This window comes from Callorhinchus milii, unplaced genomic scaffold (genome assembly GCF_018977255.1).
Source record: "Callorhinchus milii isolate IMCB2004 unplaced genomic scaffold, IMCB_Cmil_1.0 Scaffold15, whole genome shotgun sequence".
In the NCBI taxonomy this organism is placed as follows: domain Eukaryota; kingdom Metazoa; phylum Chordata; class Chondrichthyes; order Chimaeriformes; family Callorhinchidae; genus Callorhinchus; species Callorhinchus milii.
In genome coordinates, this window is record NW_024704756.1 from 2371919 (window position 1) to 2390779 (window position 18861).

At 46.9% G+C, this 18861-nt stretch overlaps 2 protein-coding genes across 2 annotated transcripts in view; both read right to left on the reverse strand.

Annotated features, from left to right (window-relative positions):
* Positions 1–1470: 1470 nt before the first annotated feature.
* cited1 (Cbp/p300-interacting transactivator, with Glu/Asp-rich carboxy-terminal domain, 1) lies at positions 1471–2614 on the reverse strand. Its single transcript, XM_042340814.1, has one exon. The coding sequence runs from the start codon at positions 2612–2614 to the stop codon at positions 2195–2197; it is 420 nt and encodes a 139-aa protein (XP_042196748.1). The 3' UTR covers positions 1471–2194.
* Positions 2615–11377: 8763 nt separating this feature from the next.
* Positions 11378–18861, reverse strand: part of hdac8 (histone deacetylase 8) — a 32942-nt gene continuing 25458 nt past the window's right edge. The window contains exons 10-11 of the mRNA XM_042340761.1: positions 14466–14571; positions 11378–11808 (exon numbers count right to left, since the gene is read on the reverse strand). Coding sequence (XP_042196695.1) covers positions 11786–11808; positions 14466–14571 — 129 coding nt within the window. The 3' untranslated portion in view covers positions 11378–11785. The remainder of the gene's footprint in view (positions 11809–14465; positions 14572–18861) is intronic.

Sequence of the window (18861 nt, forward strand, 5' to 3'; positions counted from 1 at the left end):
CGTTAGTGGTTCGCTGCTGGCATTACTGGCTGCCATATTTCAGCCACGAAACACACAGTTAATCCACTTTACAGTAAACCCTGTGAAGCGCTTTGAGACGTCTCAACAACTTATCAAAGCGCTATATCAAATGCAAGGATTTTTATTATTATTCTTTTTACTGAGCATTTTTCCCAAACGCTTTCCCCCAGAACTGACTACACACAGCACTGAAGCATTTACCATTAGTAAAGAGGCCAAACTTGACCAGTGAGGTCCACAGCAACACAAATCCTATAAACCATTCATACCATATACACTTCCCTTGTATCTGACAAAATGATTTATTCAGTAACAATGCTGTTAAGAATACAAGTATCTATAGGGCATTGCCATCCAGTTGAAGAAAAAGTGCCATAGTTTCACCCCAGTGAAATATATTTTAACGCATGCATCTATAAAGTGTCCAGCTAGCAAACAGCCTCTGTCAAAGAGTGCAGGAAAGGTAGTAATTCGGTAGTGTGTAAAACAATGTTCCGGCATTAAAAAAGCCATTTCCTGTTACAAACAAGACTCAGAATAATTTCATTCGGTCTTTAAACCAAGAATAGCGGAGGCCAAGGTGCGTGTGTGTGTGTGTGTGTGCGTATGTCTGTGTGTGTGTCTGCCAGTCTGTCTGTCTCTGTCTGTCTGTCTATCTGTGTAAGTGGTGCTCCAGACAGGAAGGAAGGACATGGCACCAGGACAGACCATCAATAACATGTGGGAAGAATTAAAGATTTTTGTTTCTGTTACTTTCTCCTGCAGTTCCTCCTTATCCTCTCCAGGGGGCGCTGACATGACAACACTGGGGTCCAGGTGTCCGACATTCAAACCCAATAGTGAGAACCATCATGTGATTGATCATAACTGAGATCTTCCCTTGACAGGCACTTTCCAGCAGGCGTCTCTCTCTCTATCTCTCTCTCTCTCTCTCCCTCTCTATCTCTCCGATTTGCCCCATTCTCTGATCCTGACAATTGTGAACAAGTGCAGCAAACCCCCCGCTGCTCAGGCGGGTGTCTGACACGTACGGACACCCATCACCATGCTGAAGAGTATCCAAACCAAACTGAGAATTCCATGTATCCCATCTACACATGGAAATCCCAGAGACAGATTGTTGGAATGGAATGCGCTCTCTCTCCCTGGAGGGACACATCCTGTTCACCTAATTCCGGAAAGTATTATGCACAGGTTGGCAAGAGCCAAGGCTTGGGGACCCCAGAGTGCGCATGGAATAACTGCTGGAGTGTAACCAGCTAAAACCACATAGCTTCCCATTGATATCATTGTCTGGCAAGCTTTCCCATTGCTTGTTCAGCTAGAACCATCCTACCCGTTAGGGTTTTGGCTTGTCAGGTTAACAGGAGCTGAGTAAGAAGAATTCCTGCCCCTAGTAACTGGCATACCGATGAGCCAGGCTGTGTGTTGAGGTAACTGCTGGAGTCTAACCAGCTGGAACCACATAGATTGCCATTGAGAGCACAGAACCTTCACAACAGAATGATTCCAGTTGGTAATTCCATTTGTGTCCACAAGGGGATGCACACCTCCTCCTCCAGAGCTGTGCTGTTAATGACTGACCACAGAAGTGATGGAGAGGCATTTTGCTGCTGTAACTTGAAAGGAAATGAAACTTGATACTACAGAAGAAAACAGTAGGAAGAATGACTTACAGACAGCAACCTACTTAAGGCACACTAAAACAGCAATATTGATCCTCAACTCTGTTTTTTTCTAGAACTCTTGTGTATTTAGAAGCGTCGCCAGTTTGGCTTCAGGCTCCCTGTCAGTTCCTGGCGCAGTTCCCTGTAAAAAGCTCCTTAAAGCTCTCTTTCTCTCCGCCGCTCAAGTTGGTTTGGGAACCTTTTCATCCACAAGCAACAGTCAAGTTGCATTGAAGCCAGTCAGAGCACGTTAGCAGAAGGCAAGTCATTCCAGGGTGGGAATGGATCAGTACAAACAACAACTAATTACATGTGTATAGCGCCTTTCACATCGGGAGGACGTCCCACGGAGCGGATTATAGTCTGCAAACATAAGTGTCTCCATCACTTGTAGAGCGGTTCAGATCTGCTCAGTAAAGGAACGACTTGGGACCAGTTCAGTAAGGAGTTGGGATGGGTGCGGAGTTCTCGTTGTGATTGGTTGGGTCCAGGGATGAAAGGGCAGGTCAGCAGGTCACCGCGTTGCCGGTGGCCAAGTCCGAGGCAAAGTCAAACTCGTTGTGTCCGAGCCAGAGTTCAGGCAGCTCAGCGGCTCGGTCCAACCCCAGCTCCTGGACCAGGCCCATCAGCACGTCCTCGTCAATCAGGTCGGTGTCGATGATGCCGGGGGGGTGGGGCGAGGGAGGGGCCGGGGGCCCCTGTGCCGGTGGCTGGGGAGGGACTGGAGTCAGTGTGTCCCCTGGGGGGGGAGCAGAGGGCAGGGGAGAGCTGTGATACTGGCTGTTGAGCTTTTGGAGCTGGAGGCTGGCCAGCAGCTGAGGGCTGTGCAGGGTGAACTGCTGCTGTTGGACTCCGCACGAGGGGGCGAGGAGCCCCGCGTTAACAGGAACCCGGCTCCTCCCCACCGAGCCTCCGTAGTGCAACATGGCGGCCCCTTCACGCTCCCTCACTCCCAGGGGCACCACACGCTGGACTGACTACGATACAGACCTGCAGAGGAAGGGAATAAAAGTGAATCCAGCGGCACATCCACCCAGATCAGCCACCTCATCACCGCTAATGATCACACAGCACAACCCGACCACAACACCTGCACAATCTCTCTCTCACTCGCGCTCACCACTCAAGCGAGAGCACCTGGCTTCGATTCCCAGACGGGCAAAGTTTAGGCAAGTTTCCTTACTCCACACGCCTCTGTTTACTGAACAGTCAGTAGGAACCTGGTTGTTAGTCAATTGGCAGATCACTTTCAAGGGGTAATAAAAATATTTGGTCACTCAATCCACGACTGTTTGTGGGACCCTGCTGTCTGTAATTGGCAGCATTTTGCCCAATAAATACACAGTCGATTCACTTTACAATCTATTCTGTAAAGTGCTTTGAAATGTCTTGATAAGTACTTATCATGTCGTCGAGATGTCTCAAAGCGCTTCACAGAATACACTGTAAATTAAGCGACAGGGCGCTATATCAAATAAAAGGGTTATTATTATATGAATGAGTCCAAGTTGCCAGAAGGCCAGCTTCCCAGTGCAAAGGAACCATTTGCAAACGAGCCTGTGATTTAGATCAAGCTGATAGGATCAGCTCCAATCTGTTGGTTGTATAATACAGACATACACGGAGCACTTTAAAGGACTTCCTACAAATCTGAACTCTCTAATCCCCACAGACTGAAGATGGAGCAGAAGAATGTCACTGAGAACAGAAATAGTAAAACTATAACTAAAACTCTACGTAATAAAAGCTAGACAAATTCAACATGAAACTCATACGACAGTTAAACTCACACAATTCATATCTGTAGGGATCATAACATGTTTTGCCCACAAAACATACAGTCACTTCGCTTTACAGTGTACTCTTGAGATGTCTCAACGGCATGATAAGGCAAAGTATCAAATGCAAGGATAAATATAATTATTTAATATGACCTACTCAAAATCTGAGTTGCAGGTCAACTTGTATAAATCGTAAAAATCCAATTTAATCAATAATTTACACTGCGTCTGTGTAATTAAATGCAGCCGGTAAATGCATGAGGCGAAGGGTCAAGACGACGTTTCCTGCGATCCAATGTCTTGACCCATCGCCGTATGGTAGAATCTCGGGAAATGAAGTCTTTCTGCGCATTTCAATGGGTTAAGACTGAGTTTTCTGCAATAAATGCGGGAGTAATGGAGGGTACGGGAGCGGTGTTACGAGTTAGGAGGTGATTAATACGAGTTAATATGCTGTATCAAATGTAAGGAATATTATCTATTTAAAAGGCTGCAGTGATCCCTCAGGGAGTCTGATCCTCTTAGAGCAACGTCTCTGTCTGTGCTGTGTCTGTGATATTAAGAAACTGATCCCTACTCTCTGGATCAACTTTTGATGATGAATCCTACAAACAGCCATTTGATGAACCTCCAATTTACAGTAAATGTGCAGTTACTAATGCATTGTTTATTAAGCAGTGAAGGATAGAGAAAGTGAGAGAGAGAGAGGGAGTGAGGGATAGACGGAGTGAGGGAGTGAAGGAGGGAGAGAGTGTATCAGTGAGGGAGGAATGAGGGATAGAGTGAATGAGGGAGAGAGTCCTGTAGCTCAGTGGTTGGAGCACTCACCTCACAAGTGAGAGACCTGGGTTTGATTCCCAGGTCAGGGCGAAACCTTGGGCAAGTTTCCTTACTCCACACGCCTAATAATAATCCCTCAAGAAAAAAAACAATAATAAAATTGGTCATTTTAACCCACGACTGTTTGTGGGACACTACTGTGCGCAATTGACCTCCGCGTTTCGCCCACAATTACATTCACTGTTCTGTGAAGCGCTTTGAGACGTCGAGAAGACGTGAAAGGCGCTATATCAAAACGCGAGGATTATTATTATTATAGAGGGAGTGAACGAGGAAGGGATAGAGTGAGTGAGGACTAGAGGGAGCGATATAATGTAAGTGAGTGAGAGAGTAAGTGAGTGAGTGAGTGAGTTCCGCTGCTCGCCGTCAAGGACCCAGGCTGAGAGCTGAGCAGCTCTGATCCCTTCTCACACATCCCTCTGCCCCCTCCTCCTGCTCCAGGGTCAGTCAGGGGCAGGGCAGGGGGCTGGGCACAGGACAGGACAGTCCAGCACACACACAGCACACGCACCCACACAGCACACACACAGCACACAGCTATCACAGCACAGTAAGTACCTGAGTGTGGAGGCTCCTGGCTCCCTGGCTGGGCTGGGCTTGGGCTGTGCTCGGCTGGGCTGTGCTGGGCTAGAGCTGGGCTGTGCTGGGGTGGGGCAGGGCTGGGGCTGTGTGCTGGGCTAGGGCTGGGGCTATGCTGTGCTGTGCTGGGGCTGTGGGCAGAGCTGTGCTGGGCTGTGCTGTGCTGTGCTGGGCTGTGGGCAGAGCTGGGCTGGGGCAGAGCTGGGGCTGTGCTGGGCTGGGGCAGAGCTGGGGCTGTGCTGGGTTGGGGCAGAGCTGGGCTGTGCTGTGCTGGGCTGGGGCAGAGCTGGGGCTGTGCTGGGCTGGGGCTGGGCTGGGCTGGGGCAGAGCTGGGGCTGTGCTGGGCTGGGGCTGAGCTGTGCTGTGCTGGTGCAGAGCTGGGGCTGTGCTGGGCTGGGGCAGAGCTGGGGCTGTGCTGGGCTGGGGCAGAGCTGGGGCTGTGCTGGGCTGGGGCAGAGCTGGGGCTGTGCTGTGCTGGGCTGGGGCTGTGCTGTGCTGGGCTGGGGCAGAGCTGGGGCTGTGCTGTGCTGTGCTGGGCTGGGGCTGAGCTGGGCTGGGGCAGAGCTGGGGCTGTGCTGGGCTGGGCTGGGGCTGTGCTGTGCTGGGCTGGGGCAGAGCTGGGGCTGTGCTGGGCTGGGCTGGGGCAGAGCTGGGGCTGTGCTGGGCTGGGGCTGTGCTGTGCTGGGGCAGAGCTGGGGCTGTGCTGTGCTGGGCTGGGGCAGAGCTGGGGCTGTGCTGTGCTGGGGCAGAGCTGGGGCTGTGCTGGGCTGGGGCTGTGCTGTGCTGGGGCAGAGCTGGGGCTGTGCTGTGCTGGGCTGGGGCAGAGCTGGGGCTGTGCTGTGCTGGGGCAGAGCTGGGGCTGTGCTGGGCTGGGGCTGTGCTGTGCTGGGCAGAGCTGGGGCTGTGCTGGGGCTGTAAGAAGGTGAGACCCACTCCCCCTGTGGAAGGCACAGTGTAAATGAAAGCTTTTTCTCTGGTCTCCGGACTTTATTCTGTCCCATCAGCATTCACTCACACAAAGTGCAGTTTCCCCCCAGCACCAGCAGACTGCAAAACACGCACTGGACACTCTCTCTCTCTCACACACACACAATCTGCGCATTTTTTGACCTGACTCCTGGGATTAACATCACACTCAGTCAGTGCCTTGGAGGCAGATAAATACTTCACAGTTATACAGTCTGATAACAGGGATCTGCTTCACCATTTGGAAAAGGGTTGTGTTTTTTTTCAAATTGAGGAACCAAGGATAATAATAATAATAATAATAATAATAATAATAATAATAATAATCCTTGCATTTGATATAAGGCCTTATGAGGTCTTACGAGACATCTCAAAGCGCTTCACAGAATACACCATAAAGTGCATTGACTGTATATTTTGTGGGCAAAACGCAGCAGCCAATTGCGCACAGCACCGTCCCCACAAACAGTCGCGAATTGAGTGACCGTATTTTTTTGGGGAGGGGTTATTACCACCGGAAAGCAATCGCCGATTGACTAACAACTTACTGCTCGGTAAACAGGTGTGTGGAGTAAGGAAACTTGCCTGTGCCTTGCCCCAGGAATCGAACGTGGGTCCTCTCACTTGTGAGGCGAGCGCACTAACCACTATGCTACGAGACTCCACAAACGAGCGATCACCCAGTCATTATATAAAGGACAAAACTTTAAACTGGATAACAATAAATCAAATTAAACGAAAAGATAATAGCAATTGCCAGGTTGCTGGGAGAGCAGTGGGTGAGGACCGTAGTTGGGGGTGAAATCTTCCTCCACAGAATTGTTCCATTTGTGGTGCGTCACAAACTGTGTTTAACCTGGCAATCGGGTCACTTTGTTTAGCACACTCTCTGCTCATGAAATCATACAATGTTACAGCACAGAAGGAGGCCACTTGACCCATTTGAAAGAGCCATCCCACTCCCCCGCTCTCACCCCACAGCCCGGCTGTATTTCCCCTTTTCAAGGGCCCTTTTGAAAGTTACTCTGCTCCGCGTTTTTGCACAGACAAGGTTCCATTCAGCAGAAAGGGCAGATGTTCAGAGTTTTTTTTTAACACACAAAAGAGCTGCCTAATCATCACTTCAATAACAGTATATCTTGGTATTCGGGGCAATCTGAAGACCACCCGTTAAACACACTTACTTTTCAATACCACCCTCCGCTTTGCATTCCAAACAAACTAATTTCCAGCGAGAAAGATCTTCACAGCTCCGTCACTTCCACACAACGTGTGCTGTGGACCACCTCACAATCCCCTGTCTACAATCTCTCCATCTGTCTCTCTTTAACATGTGTGTGCGTGTGTGTTTGTGCGCAAGGTGGAGTGAGGGATGTGAGGGCTTGATAAATAGAGCACATCCCTGTTGATGGACACTGGCCTCAGGAATAGGTAAAACATGACCCAGGAAGGAACATAATAAATGTGTGCCCTTGTCTTCACCTCACGAGAGTGTCAGCCTGACATTTTCCAGTTTGCACATCAAATCTCTGGGTGTTAGTTTGCCATTCTGGTGCTAAATTAAGGATTTTATTTTTGTGCTGCTCACTGAGACTTGGCAGAGGCTGCTCAGACATTTTATATATAAATACTTGGGCATTAAGGGATATGGGGAAATGGGATTAAAAGATCTACCACCAAATACAACAAATAAATCAATTGTCCTTTAGGGTAGTGGTTTGTGAGCTCGCTTTGCAAGTGAGAGGAAATGGGCTCGATTCCCTGGCAGGATGAAACTTAGGCAAGTTTCTTTACTCTACACGCCACTGTTTACCTGATAGTAAGCAGGAACCCAGTTGTTAGGCGATTGGCGGATCATTTTCCGAGGGTAATAATCCCTTTTTAAAAAAATAAACCACGATCAAATGCATGAATTATTATTTTTATTATTGTAGCATCAGTGCTCATATCAATAACACTTGTCTGGCCTTAAAATTCCACCCAGTTTTAACCTGTAAGACTATTTTGCAATAATAAAATGCAAGGATTATTATTAATAATTCTTAGATTTGATATTATGTTTAGTGTGTCTTACAATTTAAGATTGCACAGAATAGTCGAAAATTCTTAAATCCGGCCCTAATTTGGAAGCCTATCCTCTTATGAACTGCAGGAAACCGTGTCCTAAATTAAGGCTACATTTAAGGATTTTCCACAGTTCTGCACCATTTTCAATCTTAAGACAAAATGGTGTGACGGACCAGATGGAATTTCAGATCATAGATGTCAGGCCAGCTTAGCAAAAGTAGCTCTAAACTGCGGAATCGAACCCACTGCTCTGCCACTGGCAGATAGAGCACTGTAACCATGTGGTCTATGGGAGTTTGGAATCCCGTTGCATATTACTTATCAAACCTGGGTTTGATTCTTGGTCAGGGTGAAACCTTAGGCGAGTTTCCTTTCTCCACTGGACTCTGATCCTGGACCAGTCATTAGGACATGTTCATGTTCTGCATCATGCAATGCTGGAGCATTGCCTGACTTGGATAAGGGGCTTTTATACAGCAACATCTTTGGGCAGGGCCCGAGCAGAGCTCTACAGTCTATCAATCCTGTTTCGCCCACAAAATATAGTCAATTCACTTTACAGTATATTTACAGTATATTCTGGGAAGCGCTTGAGACATCTGGAAGATGTGATAAGGCCCTATATCAAATGCAAGGATTATTATTATTATTATCCTCTAGCTATGGTGGTGGTGGGGGGGGGAGCGCTTGTCTATCTTTCCTGTTTTACAACACAGATCATTCCAATGCGGCACAAGGCAATGGAAACCTCCAGTGATTGCCCCCTCCCCCCCACCACGCCCCCTTTATACACTTGCATCTTCAAATGTTGCCGTCTCAAATAATAATAATTATTATTTTTGCATTTGATAAGAGTGCCTCATCACATTGAGATGTCTCAAAGTTGCTTGACAGGATATAATGTGGTGGATTGATTGTATTTTGTGGGTGAAACACAGCAGCCAATTGTGCACAGTAGTGTCTCACAAACGGTCTTGAATTGAGTGACTTTTTTTGAGGGATTATTACTCCAGAAAGCGATCCTCTGATCGACTAATAACCGGGTTCCTACTTACTGCTGTAGGTAAAGAGGTTGTGGAGTAAGAAAACTTGCCTAAGGTTTTACTGGTGCCATTGGAGGGAACAGACAAACCCATAGCATGACGGCTAAAGTCACCTCTGGAAAGCCTGTTCAAGATGAACAGCAGCAGACTAAAGAGAAAGACAGTGAACCTGTAACTGCATTTATTAATAAACACTTCCTGATCAACATGAAAACATTAAAAACACGAAAGAGTAACATCAACAATGTACAAAAAAAATCACATTTCAGCTGTTGGAAACGTAATCATCATTGGTACAAATTCTGTGACCGACCCCTTAGTAAAGGCAGAGGCATTGTTGCACACTTGCAACTTAAAAATACACTGAAATGGCATGTGTTTTGCCTTACAAAAAGCTCCATTAGAGTCGAGTGATGTTGGCGGTGACTGGATGGATCAATGGTGGCTGGAGGGTTTCGAGATCTTTACCCTCTCCGAGAGGTCGGGTGGGCTTCACAGAGAAATGCTGGGGGGGTGGGGGGTGGGGGCGCGGTGCTGATGTTGGTCACAATTGTAGATGAGACCAGTCAACGGGACCCAATAACCAAATAACTAACAGAAAGATTGGTCCAGAAACCCATTAAGAATCTCATTCTCTCCCCTTAACTCAAACGCACGGAAAGTCTTTTCATTAAGACTCTTGTTGGGGTACCAAGACACAGCCCCCTCCCCCGGGCCTCACCCTGGTCAGTTTTCATCCTGGGAGCATCCAACATCACGTGTAAGTCACAGCTGTCCTTACCCAGCTCCTAACTCAGCTACTTCTAACGTGAGGAGCAGGAGCCCTGGCTAATTTAAGGGCTACGTTTTACCTCTCTGTACCACAGAGGGTTAGTCAATCATCGCTTGGGCTGAAACCAGCTAACCCAGCACACTAATGTCTCCAAACTAGGGCTGTGAGTGCGGATTGCATCTCTCCTAATGTTAATCCAGCTCCCTCATAGCTGTCTCTTAGCCAGTGCCCTGAGTAATAGATTGTAGCTCTGTATCTAGCTCCATCATACTGTTGGCTCAGTAAATCCTCCCCGCCACTATCCTGTGCCAGACTCCCTCTGTACCAATGTAACCAATAATCATTATCACTAACCACCAACTAACTAACACAAGACCCCTTGCACATAGCATCGCTCGCTCGAGATGTGAAAGCGAAAGAGATTGCCTGCTTAACCCGCGGGATAAGGGTTAAAAACATTTCCTTTGACCAGTAAAAAAGAAACTTTGGGGTGAAAAATCCTGCTGGTAATTGCCGGCAGCTGTCCTCCTCGCTCTAAAGAAGGTTTCGAAAAACAAACGGAAAAAAATAAACCCTCTTTGCTTCCTTTTGCAAAAAACACAGCTGGTTTCTGAATCCCTGGCACCACGAGAACTGTAGTTCTGTAGTTTTGGGGTGGGAATAAGGGGGGGAAATAGAGACTGAAAAGATTCCTGGGAGCAAACATCTCAACTGATGAGAGGTTTACCCACGGTAGCCTATGTGCCAGGTTTCTCTCCCCCTCGCCCCCCCCGGACTCACCCCTCCACGGATTGCTGAAGCAACCACACGGATCCAAAACAAACAAACACACAAACAGCAAAACAGATGAGGGAGAAATGAGGATCAAGTTAAAAGGAGGCAGCTCCTTGGAGAGGCACCATCTGGATCTTTCGGGGAAAACCTTTGCTCACTTCCCATCCCCAAATTAAAATTACTGTCTCTTATGTATACCTTCCCTCCCACCGCGCCCCCCACCCTCCCCCCCCCCCACCCCGAGGGACAATCAGATGTCCCCAAAGCTTTGCAATTCCCCCTTTCATACTTGGGATTCCTCCATTGTGTAAATCCTCGACTCCATTAAGTCATTACACACAGCCCTATATATCCCTCTCCCTCCCTCCTCCACCCAGCGACCCAAACCTTGGCTGATATTCAAGACAGACAGCAAAGCAGGAGATGTGGAAATCTACACCTGGAACCAGCCACCACCCGCTTTGGTACCAAGCTCCTCATTTATTCCCTCCCTTTGCTGTTGCTCTAGAGCACCAGTACCTGTGTGGGGGGCACAGCTTGCTCTGCCAGGATTGAGAGCATCTGACACATGGCAAAAGGGTGGAATAAAATCAGAATAAAAACAGCGGGGAAAAGGCAGAGCAGGTCGCCCGGCAGCCGACAGTCGGGTTAATAATAATAAACCTTGCATTTGATATACAGCCTTATCACGTCGTTGAGACGTCTCAAAGCGCTTCATAGGATATATTATAAAGTGTAGTTTTGTGTATTTTGTAGATCCTCTCAGTTCAGATGATTTCTCATTCCCGAAAAGTTAACTCTCGTTCTCCTTCAGATGCCGCCCGACCTGTTGCCCATTCCCAGCTCTTATCTAGGATTTCCAGTGTCCGTGTTTTTCTCCCCCAATCTCCATGGTTTCACTGATGGCTGCCCGTTCCCCATGTTTGTTTGCGCGTGTGTGTGTGTGGGGGGGGGGAGGGTACCAGTTAAACCAAGACTCCACTGACGTGGTGCGTCAGATTGTAAGCAGCATCTGAATAGGAATAAAAGTATATTGACAGCAACCGAGGTTAATAAAGAAAAGGGGACCAAGCGACAGGGTGATGTACAGTCTTTGAGCCTCTGCGGGGATTGGTCTGTGTAGGTGAACAGGAAAGGGTTAAACCGGGGCTTCGGGTCTGGACAATCACATCTGCTGACTCGCAACTTCCAAGTTGTTCCATCCCCGCCTCCCCTGGAGCTGTAACCTCCAGCGTTAAAAGGCTCTTCTTCTCTTCCGTTCACCCCCGTCACATATTAAATTACATTCTTCAGATTTCCTGGAAAACACACACATAGAAAATAATTGTTTTTTAAATGAATTTTTTCCCATTGCTTCGCAGTACAGAGTGTTCACAAAGTCCTGTTCCCCCCCCCCCCCCGTGTGTGTGTTTTTCTCTAACAATGATTTTTTTTTCCGTTAGAGATGAGACAAGGGTAACAATGTTTTGCTCGCTCGCTCACTCACTCACTCCGACTAATCCTCTGGACGTCTGAATACAGTTAAACACTTTTACTGAATACAATTAAGTAACTTCTCAATACAATTATCATTATTCTTCCACACGTTTCAGTTGTTGGTCAGGGTACTGCAAAAAAAAACACGGCGGGGTAACAGGACTTTGTGAACACCCTGAACTGTTCAATATATTAACAGTCAATCCAGAGATGACGGTTTGGGTTCTATCCAATGTAAGTATAAAGGCTTCCCCTCCCTCGCCAATAATAATAATCCTTGCATTTGATATAGCGCTTTTCACGTCGGGAGGACGTCCCAAAGCGCTTCACAGAACACACTGTAAAGTGAATTGACTGTATATTTGTGGGCCAAGGGCCATCACAGCTGATTACAGTACCCCCACTGCTGCCCCAGCTGAGAACACCTAACTCAGAACAGACAAGGTGTTGACCTCCCTGATCTATGATGGCTCAGTCACACACATTCCCTGGGTTGGGCTGCATGCAATGCATTATGCCCATTGAGATGTGCTGAGCAGATCATGCCTGGAGGCCCAGGTCCCTCCCGTCCTTGTTAGAACAATTCCTGTGCTGGTAGGAACATAGGAACAGGAGGCCATTCAGCTCATCAAGCCTGTTCCGCCATTCTATTAAATCATGGCTGATCTCTACCTCAACTCCATTTACCCTCCTTTGATCCATGAGATATTGCGAACACATGATAAGGTGCAATATCAAATGCAAGGATTATTATTATCCCTTGATACCCTGGACCTAAGAAAAAGATATCCACCTAAGTCTTGATAATGTGAATGGATCCAGCATCCACAGCCCTTTGGGGAGAGAGTTCCAGATTTCCACTTACCCGTTGTGTGAATCAGTGCTTCCTGATTTCATTCCTAAATGGTCCAGCTCTAATTTTAAGATGATTCCCTTGTTCTGGATTCCCCACCAGAAGAAATAGTTTCTCCGTATCTATCTTATCGAATCCCTTTATCATTTTAAACACCTTGAATAGATCACCCCTCAACCCTCTAAGCTCAAGGGAATACAAGCCACGTTTAAGCAACCTGTCCGTATAATTTAACCTTTTAAGACCTGGTATCATTTTGGTGAAATTGTAAATTGAATTGACTGTATATTTTGTGGGCGAAACGAACAACAGTGCCCCATAAACTGACCCAAGGCTCCGTACAACTGAAGCATCATTTCCTCACCTTTGCAGCTAGACAAGAGATTAGTTTCTGAAAGCAAGACCGTGCCTGGCAGCCCTTTCAGGGTAAAATCTTTATGTCTGTGTGGATTTGTGAACTTATTAAGTTACAACAGCAGTGTGACCACAGCAATATCAAGTGGCAACCCTGTGTCAATCGACATTCGATGGGAAACCCAACACTCCCCCACGTGAGAGAGGCCGGGATTCGGAGCTGGACATTTCATTCTTTATTCCTGAAGACTTTCCTGATAGACTGTGCCTAGGGTCACCTTCACCTCCCCCCGGCTCGGCATCGTGCTCCGCCACTGTTAAGTGCTCTGGGATTCTAGCCTGGGTGAGGGGCGCTGTGTAAATACAAACTGTTGTTGTTAAAACAATTACTTTCTACAGATTTCAATGTCAAGCCCAGTAAACCCCCTCCACCACCACCCAAACCATGCAGCCCATGGTAGTGTAGTCTATGCTCTGGCTGTGGAATGGATCTCTCCATTATTGTGGGGAGGGGGTGTGGGCAGGATAAAAGCAGACGCCCAAGTTTCTTCATGATCTTAGCCTTCAGACCTCACTGTAAAATTTTTAAAAGTTGCATTGATTCGGCAAATTCTCAAATTAGGTTTTAAGTTGGAAGCCGGTTCCAAAGGTGTGAAAAACCAGCTTCCAAATAAAGTGTCGATTTCAGAAATGTTCCAAACATCTACACAATGTTAATAAGCCCAAGATCATCATTATTCTGGACCTCTGATCTCTGTGGATGAGATAGACAGAGGCCCACACAGGGGATGTGCTCTGATTGCGGTGCAGGATTCGATCCTGGGAAATGATAATAATAATTCTTGCATTTGATGTAGCGCCTTAGCAGGTCGTCAAGACGTCTCAAAGCGCTTCACAGGATATACTGTAAAGTGGAGTGACTGTGTATTTGTCAGCGAACAGAGGTAGCCGATTGTGCACAGCAGTGTCCCAGAGGCGTAGAGTGAGTGACCAATTTTATTTTGGGAATTGTTAGCCAGGACACTGGCAGAGAGAAACTCCCTTCACTTTTCGAATAACACCGTGGGATCTTTAACGTCCACCTGAACAGACAAACGGGACCTCGGTTTAAAGATTCATCTGAAGGATCGAGGTAGAAATTTTGGGAAAAAAATGGGGTAGAAATCTCAAATCATCTTTCCACTCGGGCAAGCCTGGGTATCCATGACGGAGGTAGAAATTTGCGATCATGTGCGTTTACGGTTTCTCCTATAATGAAACTGAAATGCTCACCTTGAATCGTGCTAAGTAACTGTTCGATGCGTTGGGAATCGTTCTGATCGGTCCTGCAGCTGGGGGTGATTTCCAGCACGTAATCTGGCCCATAGTCTATAAAATACTGTGATGGAAATCAGGTTAACATAACAGGGCCTGAAGGGCTGGAGCCACATTATACCTTGGAGTGAGTGAGAACAATGTTATTGGTAAGAGCTTATTGGAAGTCTGGTTTGTTCCAGATAGCGTGGGGCTGCGGGGCACATGAAGCCAAGGTGATTTAAAATGTTTAGTCTTTTTAAAAAATGCTTGCATTTGATACAGCGCCTTATCACATCGTCAAAATGTCTCAGCGGTTTCACAGGTTTTACTGTAAAGTGCAGTGACTGTATTTTTCAGGCAAATGCAGCAGCCAATTTGCACACAGCAGTGTCCCATAAACAGCCATTAAATGAATAACCAATTTACAGGCGCTGTTGGGTTTGTTGGCCAGGACACAAGGAGAGAGAAATTCCCTTCTCTTTTTAAATAGCGCTATGGGATCTTAATTGCCCACCTGAACAGGAAGACAGGACCTCGCTTTAACGTCTCATCCAAAGGCCAAATGAAGTCAAGGTGACCTCAAGAGGTCAGTCGTAAATTGAGAGGAAATTTAAATCTCTCTCTCCTGAGGCCTGCTCTCTGCACTGGGGAACATGCCAGCATCCCACACAAGCTCACAGCACTCCGCCTCTCGAGACAATTGAGTCCATTCGGTTTCTATAGCAGCACGGACACCAGGAGTGGCTCACACACTGCACCCTGATTGAGGCGTTCAGTTGTTAAGAAGTTTCTAACTCTCTTCTGAAAACCCAGATTAAATTTATCTCACGCTCTAGAATGTTAGTATTGCCTTAATTTTGTATGCACAAGTGTGCGTATGTAAGTGTGGTAGCATAGTGTGTGAGGCTGAGTGAGCATGTGTGTGAGAGCGTGTAAGAGAGTATGTGTGCCTAAGAGAAAGTGTGTGTATGTGTGAAAGAGAGAGTGTGTGAATATGTATGTATATGAGAGTGTGAGTGGTTGTGTTTTGCCAGTGTTGGTGTGAGTGAATTGCGGGGGGGGGGGGGGGGAAGAATAATCCTTGCATTTGATATAGCGCCTTATCATGTTATTGAGACGTCTCAAAGCGCTTCACAGAGTACACTGTAAAGTGAATCGACTGTATATTTTGTGGGCGAAACGCAGCAGCCAATCGCACACAGCAGTGTCCCATAATCAGCGGTGGATTGAGTGACCAGATTATTAATTTTTTCATTTTTAATTTAAAATGTAATGACATTTACGCTTCACAATAGGAAAGACATCTGGAAAGCGAGCACGTGTTCAAGAGACTTTGCAGTTTGCGAGTTTACACCAAGCGAAGTAGCCGGTACTCGAGAGCCAGCAAACCAGCTTCAATCCAAGTCGACCCAAACAGACCAAGCTCACTATTCAGGTTCAGCAGCATTTCAAAGGGCAGTAAAACCTCCAGCCACACAGTACTGCCATATAGTCATGGCAGGAAGTACCTCCCCAGTTACTCCTGGCGTTGACAGATCATTCAGTAACTAGTGACTAATACACACATAACAGATTCCACTCAACAGCTGTAAAACCCAACAGCAGCTATGAGGGAGCTGTACTTCCCTCGCCTCCTGTGGCTCCTCTCCGCGTGTTGCGATTTACAGTGAGCGAGCGAGAGTGAGCTGACTGTGAGGAAGCCAGTGGTGCACTCACTGCTGGAAGCTCAGTCACCTGCTCTCTGAAAGGAGGTGGGATCTGGGTGTTTTTTCTCTCCACTGTGCGTGAGAACGATGGAGATAATGAACATAGTTCAAACTGGTACCATGTGAATAGAATCCCTCTCCCCACTCGGCCCACATAAAGTTCACTACAAGTGGATGGGGACAGGAATGATGGAGCTGTTCTTGGGAATAATAATAATCCTTGTGTTTGATATAACGCCTTATCGTGTCTTTGTGACGTCTCAAAGCGCTTCCCAGAATGTACTGCAAAGTGAATTGACTGTATAGTTTGTGGGCGAAGCACTGCAGCCAATTACGCACAGCAGTGTCCCACAAACAGTCGTGGTTTGAGTGACAAATTTATTAATATAACATTTCTCTCCCTTTTTTTGGAGGTTTTATTACCCCCGGAAAAGCGACCCACCAATTGAATAACAAGCGGGTTCCTACTTACTACTAGGTAAACAGAGGTGTGTGGAGTAAGACTGACGCTGGAGACCTCTGGAGGGCTGAGCCAGCGTTCCTCATGCACTAAAACCATGATTGGAAACACACTGTGGAGCATCAGAGCTTCTCTTTACCTCCTGGCCATTAATCATACACTGGCCTGACAGATGGTCAGCAAGTTGCTTGACACAGTGGGAAGAGGCTTCAAAATTCCACCTGGTCTTTGCCCTGAGAACACGGTCTTAAAAAGTTTTGGAACCATGTAGAATTTTGAATAATTCCTGAATAATAATAATAATAATGCTTGTATTTGATATAGTGCATCATCACGTTGTTGAGACATCTCAAAGCCCTAGGTCCTCTCGCTTGGGAGGCAAGTGCTCTTGCCAATACGCTACAGGATTCCACATAGTCTTAAGCTGCAAGCTGTTTCTCTGCATGTCTTCAAAAGAACCAGCTTCCAAATTAAGACACCGAGATTTCTCAAGATTTTGCACAATTTTGATATAGAGATCTCAGGACTTGACTATTTGAGTCTGACTGACTACCTCCAGCAGGAGTCACTGAATAGAAATTAGGAGCAGTAATCAGGTCTCTCGCTCGCTAACCCAGGGCACTGAGGCTGTGTGCAGTGGTGACTGCTGTCCCAGCAGAGATGGATCCGCTCTGTATTCAGTGGCAGAACTCAGATGCTGAGGGAAAGCACTTGGGCTGCCTGGGCAGTTCCCCCACCTGGTGTTGGGAAGAGGAAGCCAATCGCATCCAGGTATCGCACAGAGGAGTCCTGTAACTTAGTGGTTAGAGTACTTGCTTCGCAAGCGAGAGGACTGAGTTTGATTCCCGGGCAGAGAGAAACCTAAGGCAAGTTTCCTTACTCCACACGCCTGTTTATCTAGCAGTAAGCAGGAACCCGGTTGTTAGCTGATTGACGGATCACTTTTCCAGGATAATAATCCTTTCAAAAATAATCATGTGGTCAGTGAATCCAGACTGTTTGTGGAACACTGCTGTGAGCAATTGGCCGCTGTGTTTCGCCCATAAAATATACGGTCAATTCACATTACAGGATCAAAAACAGAAGTCGCTGGGAACACTCAGCGTGTTTTGGGTCCATAACCATAATTCACTTTCCTTTCTCCATGGATGCTGCCTGACCTGCTGAGTGTTCCCAGCGACTTCTGTTTTTGTTTCAGATTTCTAGCATCTGCAGTATTTTGTGTTTTGTTTTCACTTTACAGTATATTCTGTGAAGTGCTTTTGAAAACGTGATGAGGCGTTGTATCAAATGCAAAGATTATTATTATGAGAGCTCCACACACTGAATTATCTCTGTGCCCCCACTGCTTACATTTCCCAACCCCACCCCCTATTTCAGGTGTTACCCTACGCAGGCAAAAAAAATCCTTACAACTTGCAACAAGGCAGAAGTATTTAAAAAGACGCTGTGTAAATATTGGATTGGCAGTTGGCACAGTGACACCGGATTTATAGGCTGCTCAAGATGCCAGGGATTGTTGTCTGCAACAGAAGAGACTCAGGTGAAACATAAGGAGCTTCTGACAACCTTAAACTTGCTGTCAGGACACAGACTGAAGTGAGATGACGTCAAGTGCTCTGGGACGCTACTTTACACGAGGGGCTGCTGTCTAAATGCACGTTGTTGTGGTTGAGGTGAGACAGCCCCTCACACTGACCCTGAGTTTCCCATCGAGCAACTCTTCTCACAGTTACTACCATTCTTGGCATGTCGGGTTGGAAAAATGATGGTTTAACAACAGGATTCAGTCATAGCAGCTCAGGCGCGAACAAGGAAACCCTGCAGTCAGCCCAGACTCATGGCATTCCTGTTCCAAAACCTCCGATTTCCTTTTCACTCAGAAATTGTTGGGATGTGCAATGAATGCCTTTCCAAATGTGCTGCCAGCTATGGTGGTTAGAGGCAGAATCCATTGTGGGTTTCAGAAGCTTAAATGGCTCCTATCTTTCATATACCTATTTACCTCTTGAGACCCACAATGGGTTTAGGATGGGTATGGGACAGTGGGATTGAAAGTGCAGTTTTCTATGAGACACAAGGAGTGTTGAATGGCCTCCTTCAGTGCTGTAAATATCTGTGTTTCTATGTAGATCACAAATCGGCTGAGAAAATAGCCCGTCACTGTCAGGACTTCCCCATTAGTGACTGAGAGGCTCATTGCAAA

What these genes read in the sequence shown, in the direction of transcription:
- cited1 (XM_042340814.1), bottom strand. Translation starts at nt 2,614, where the DNA reads ATGTTGCACTACGGAGGCTCGGTGGGGAGGAGCCGGGTTCCTGTTAAC.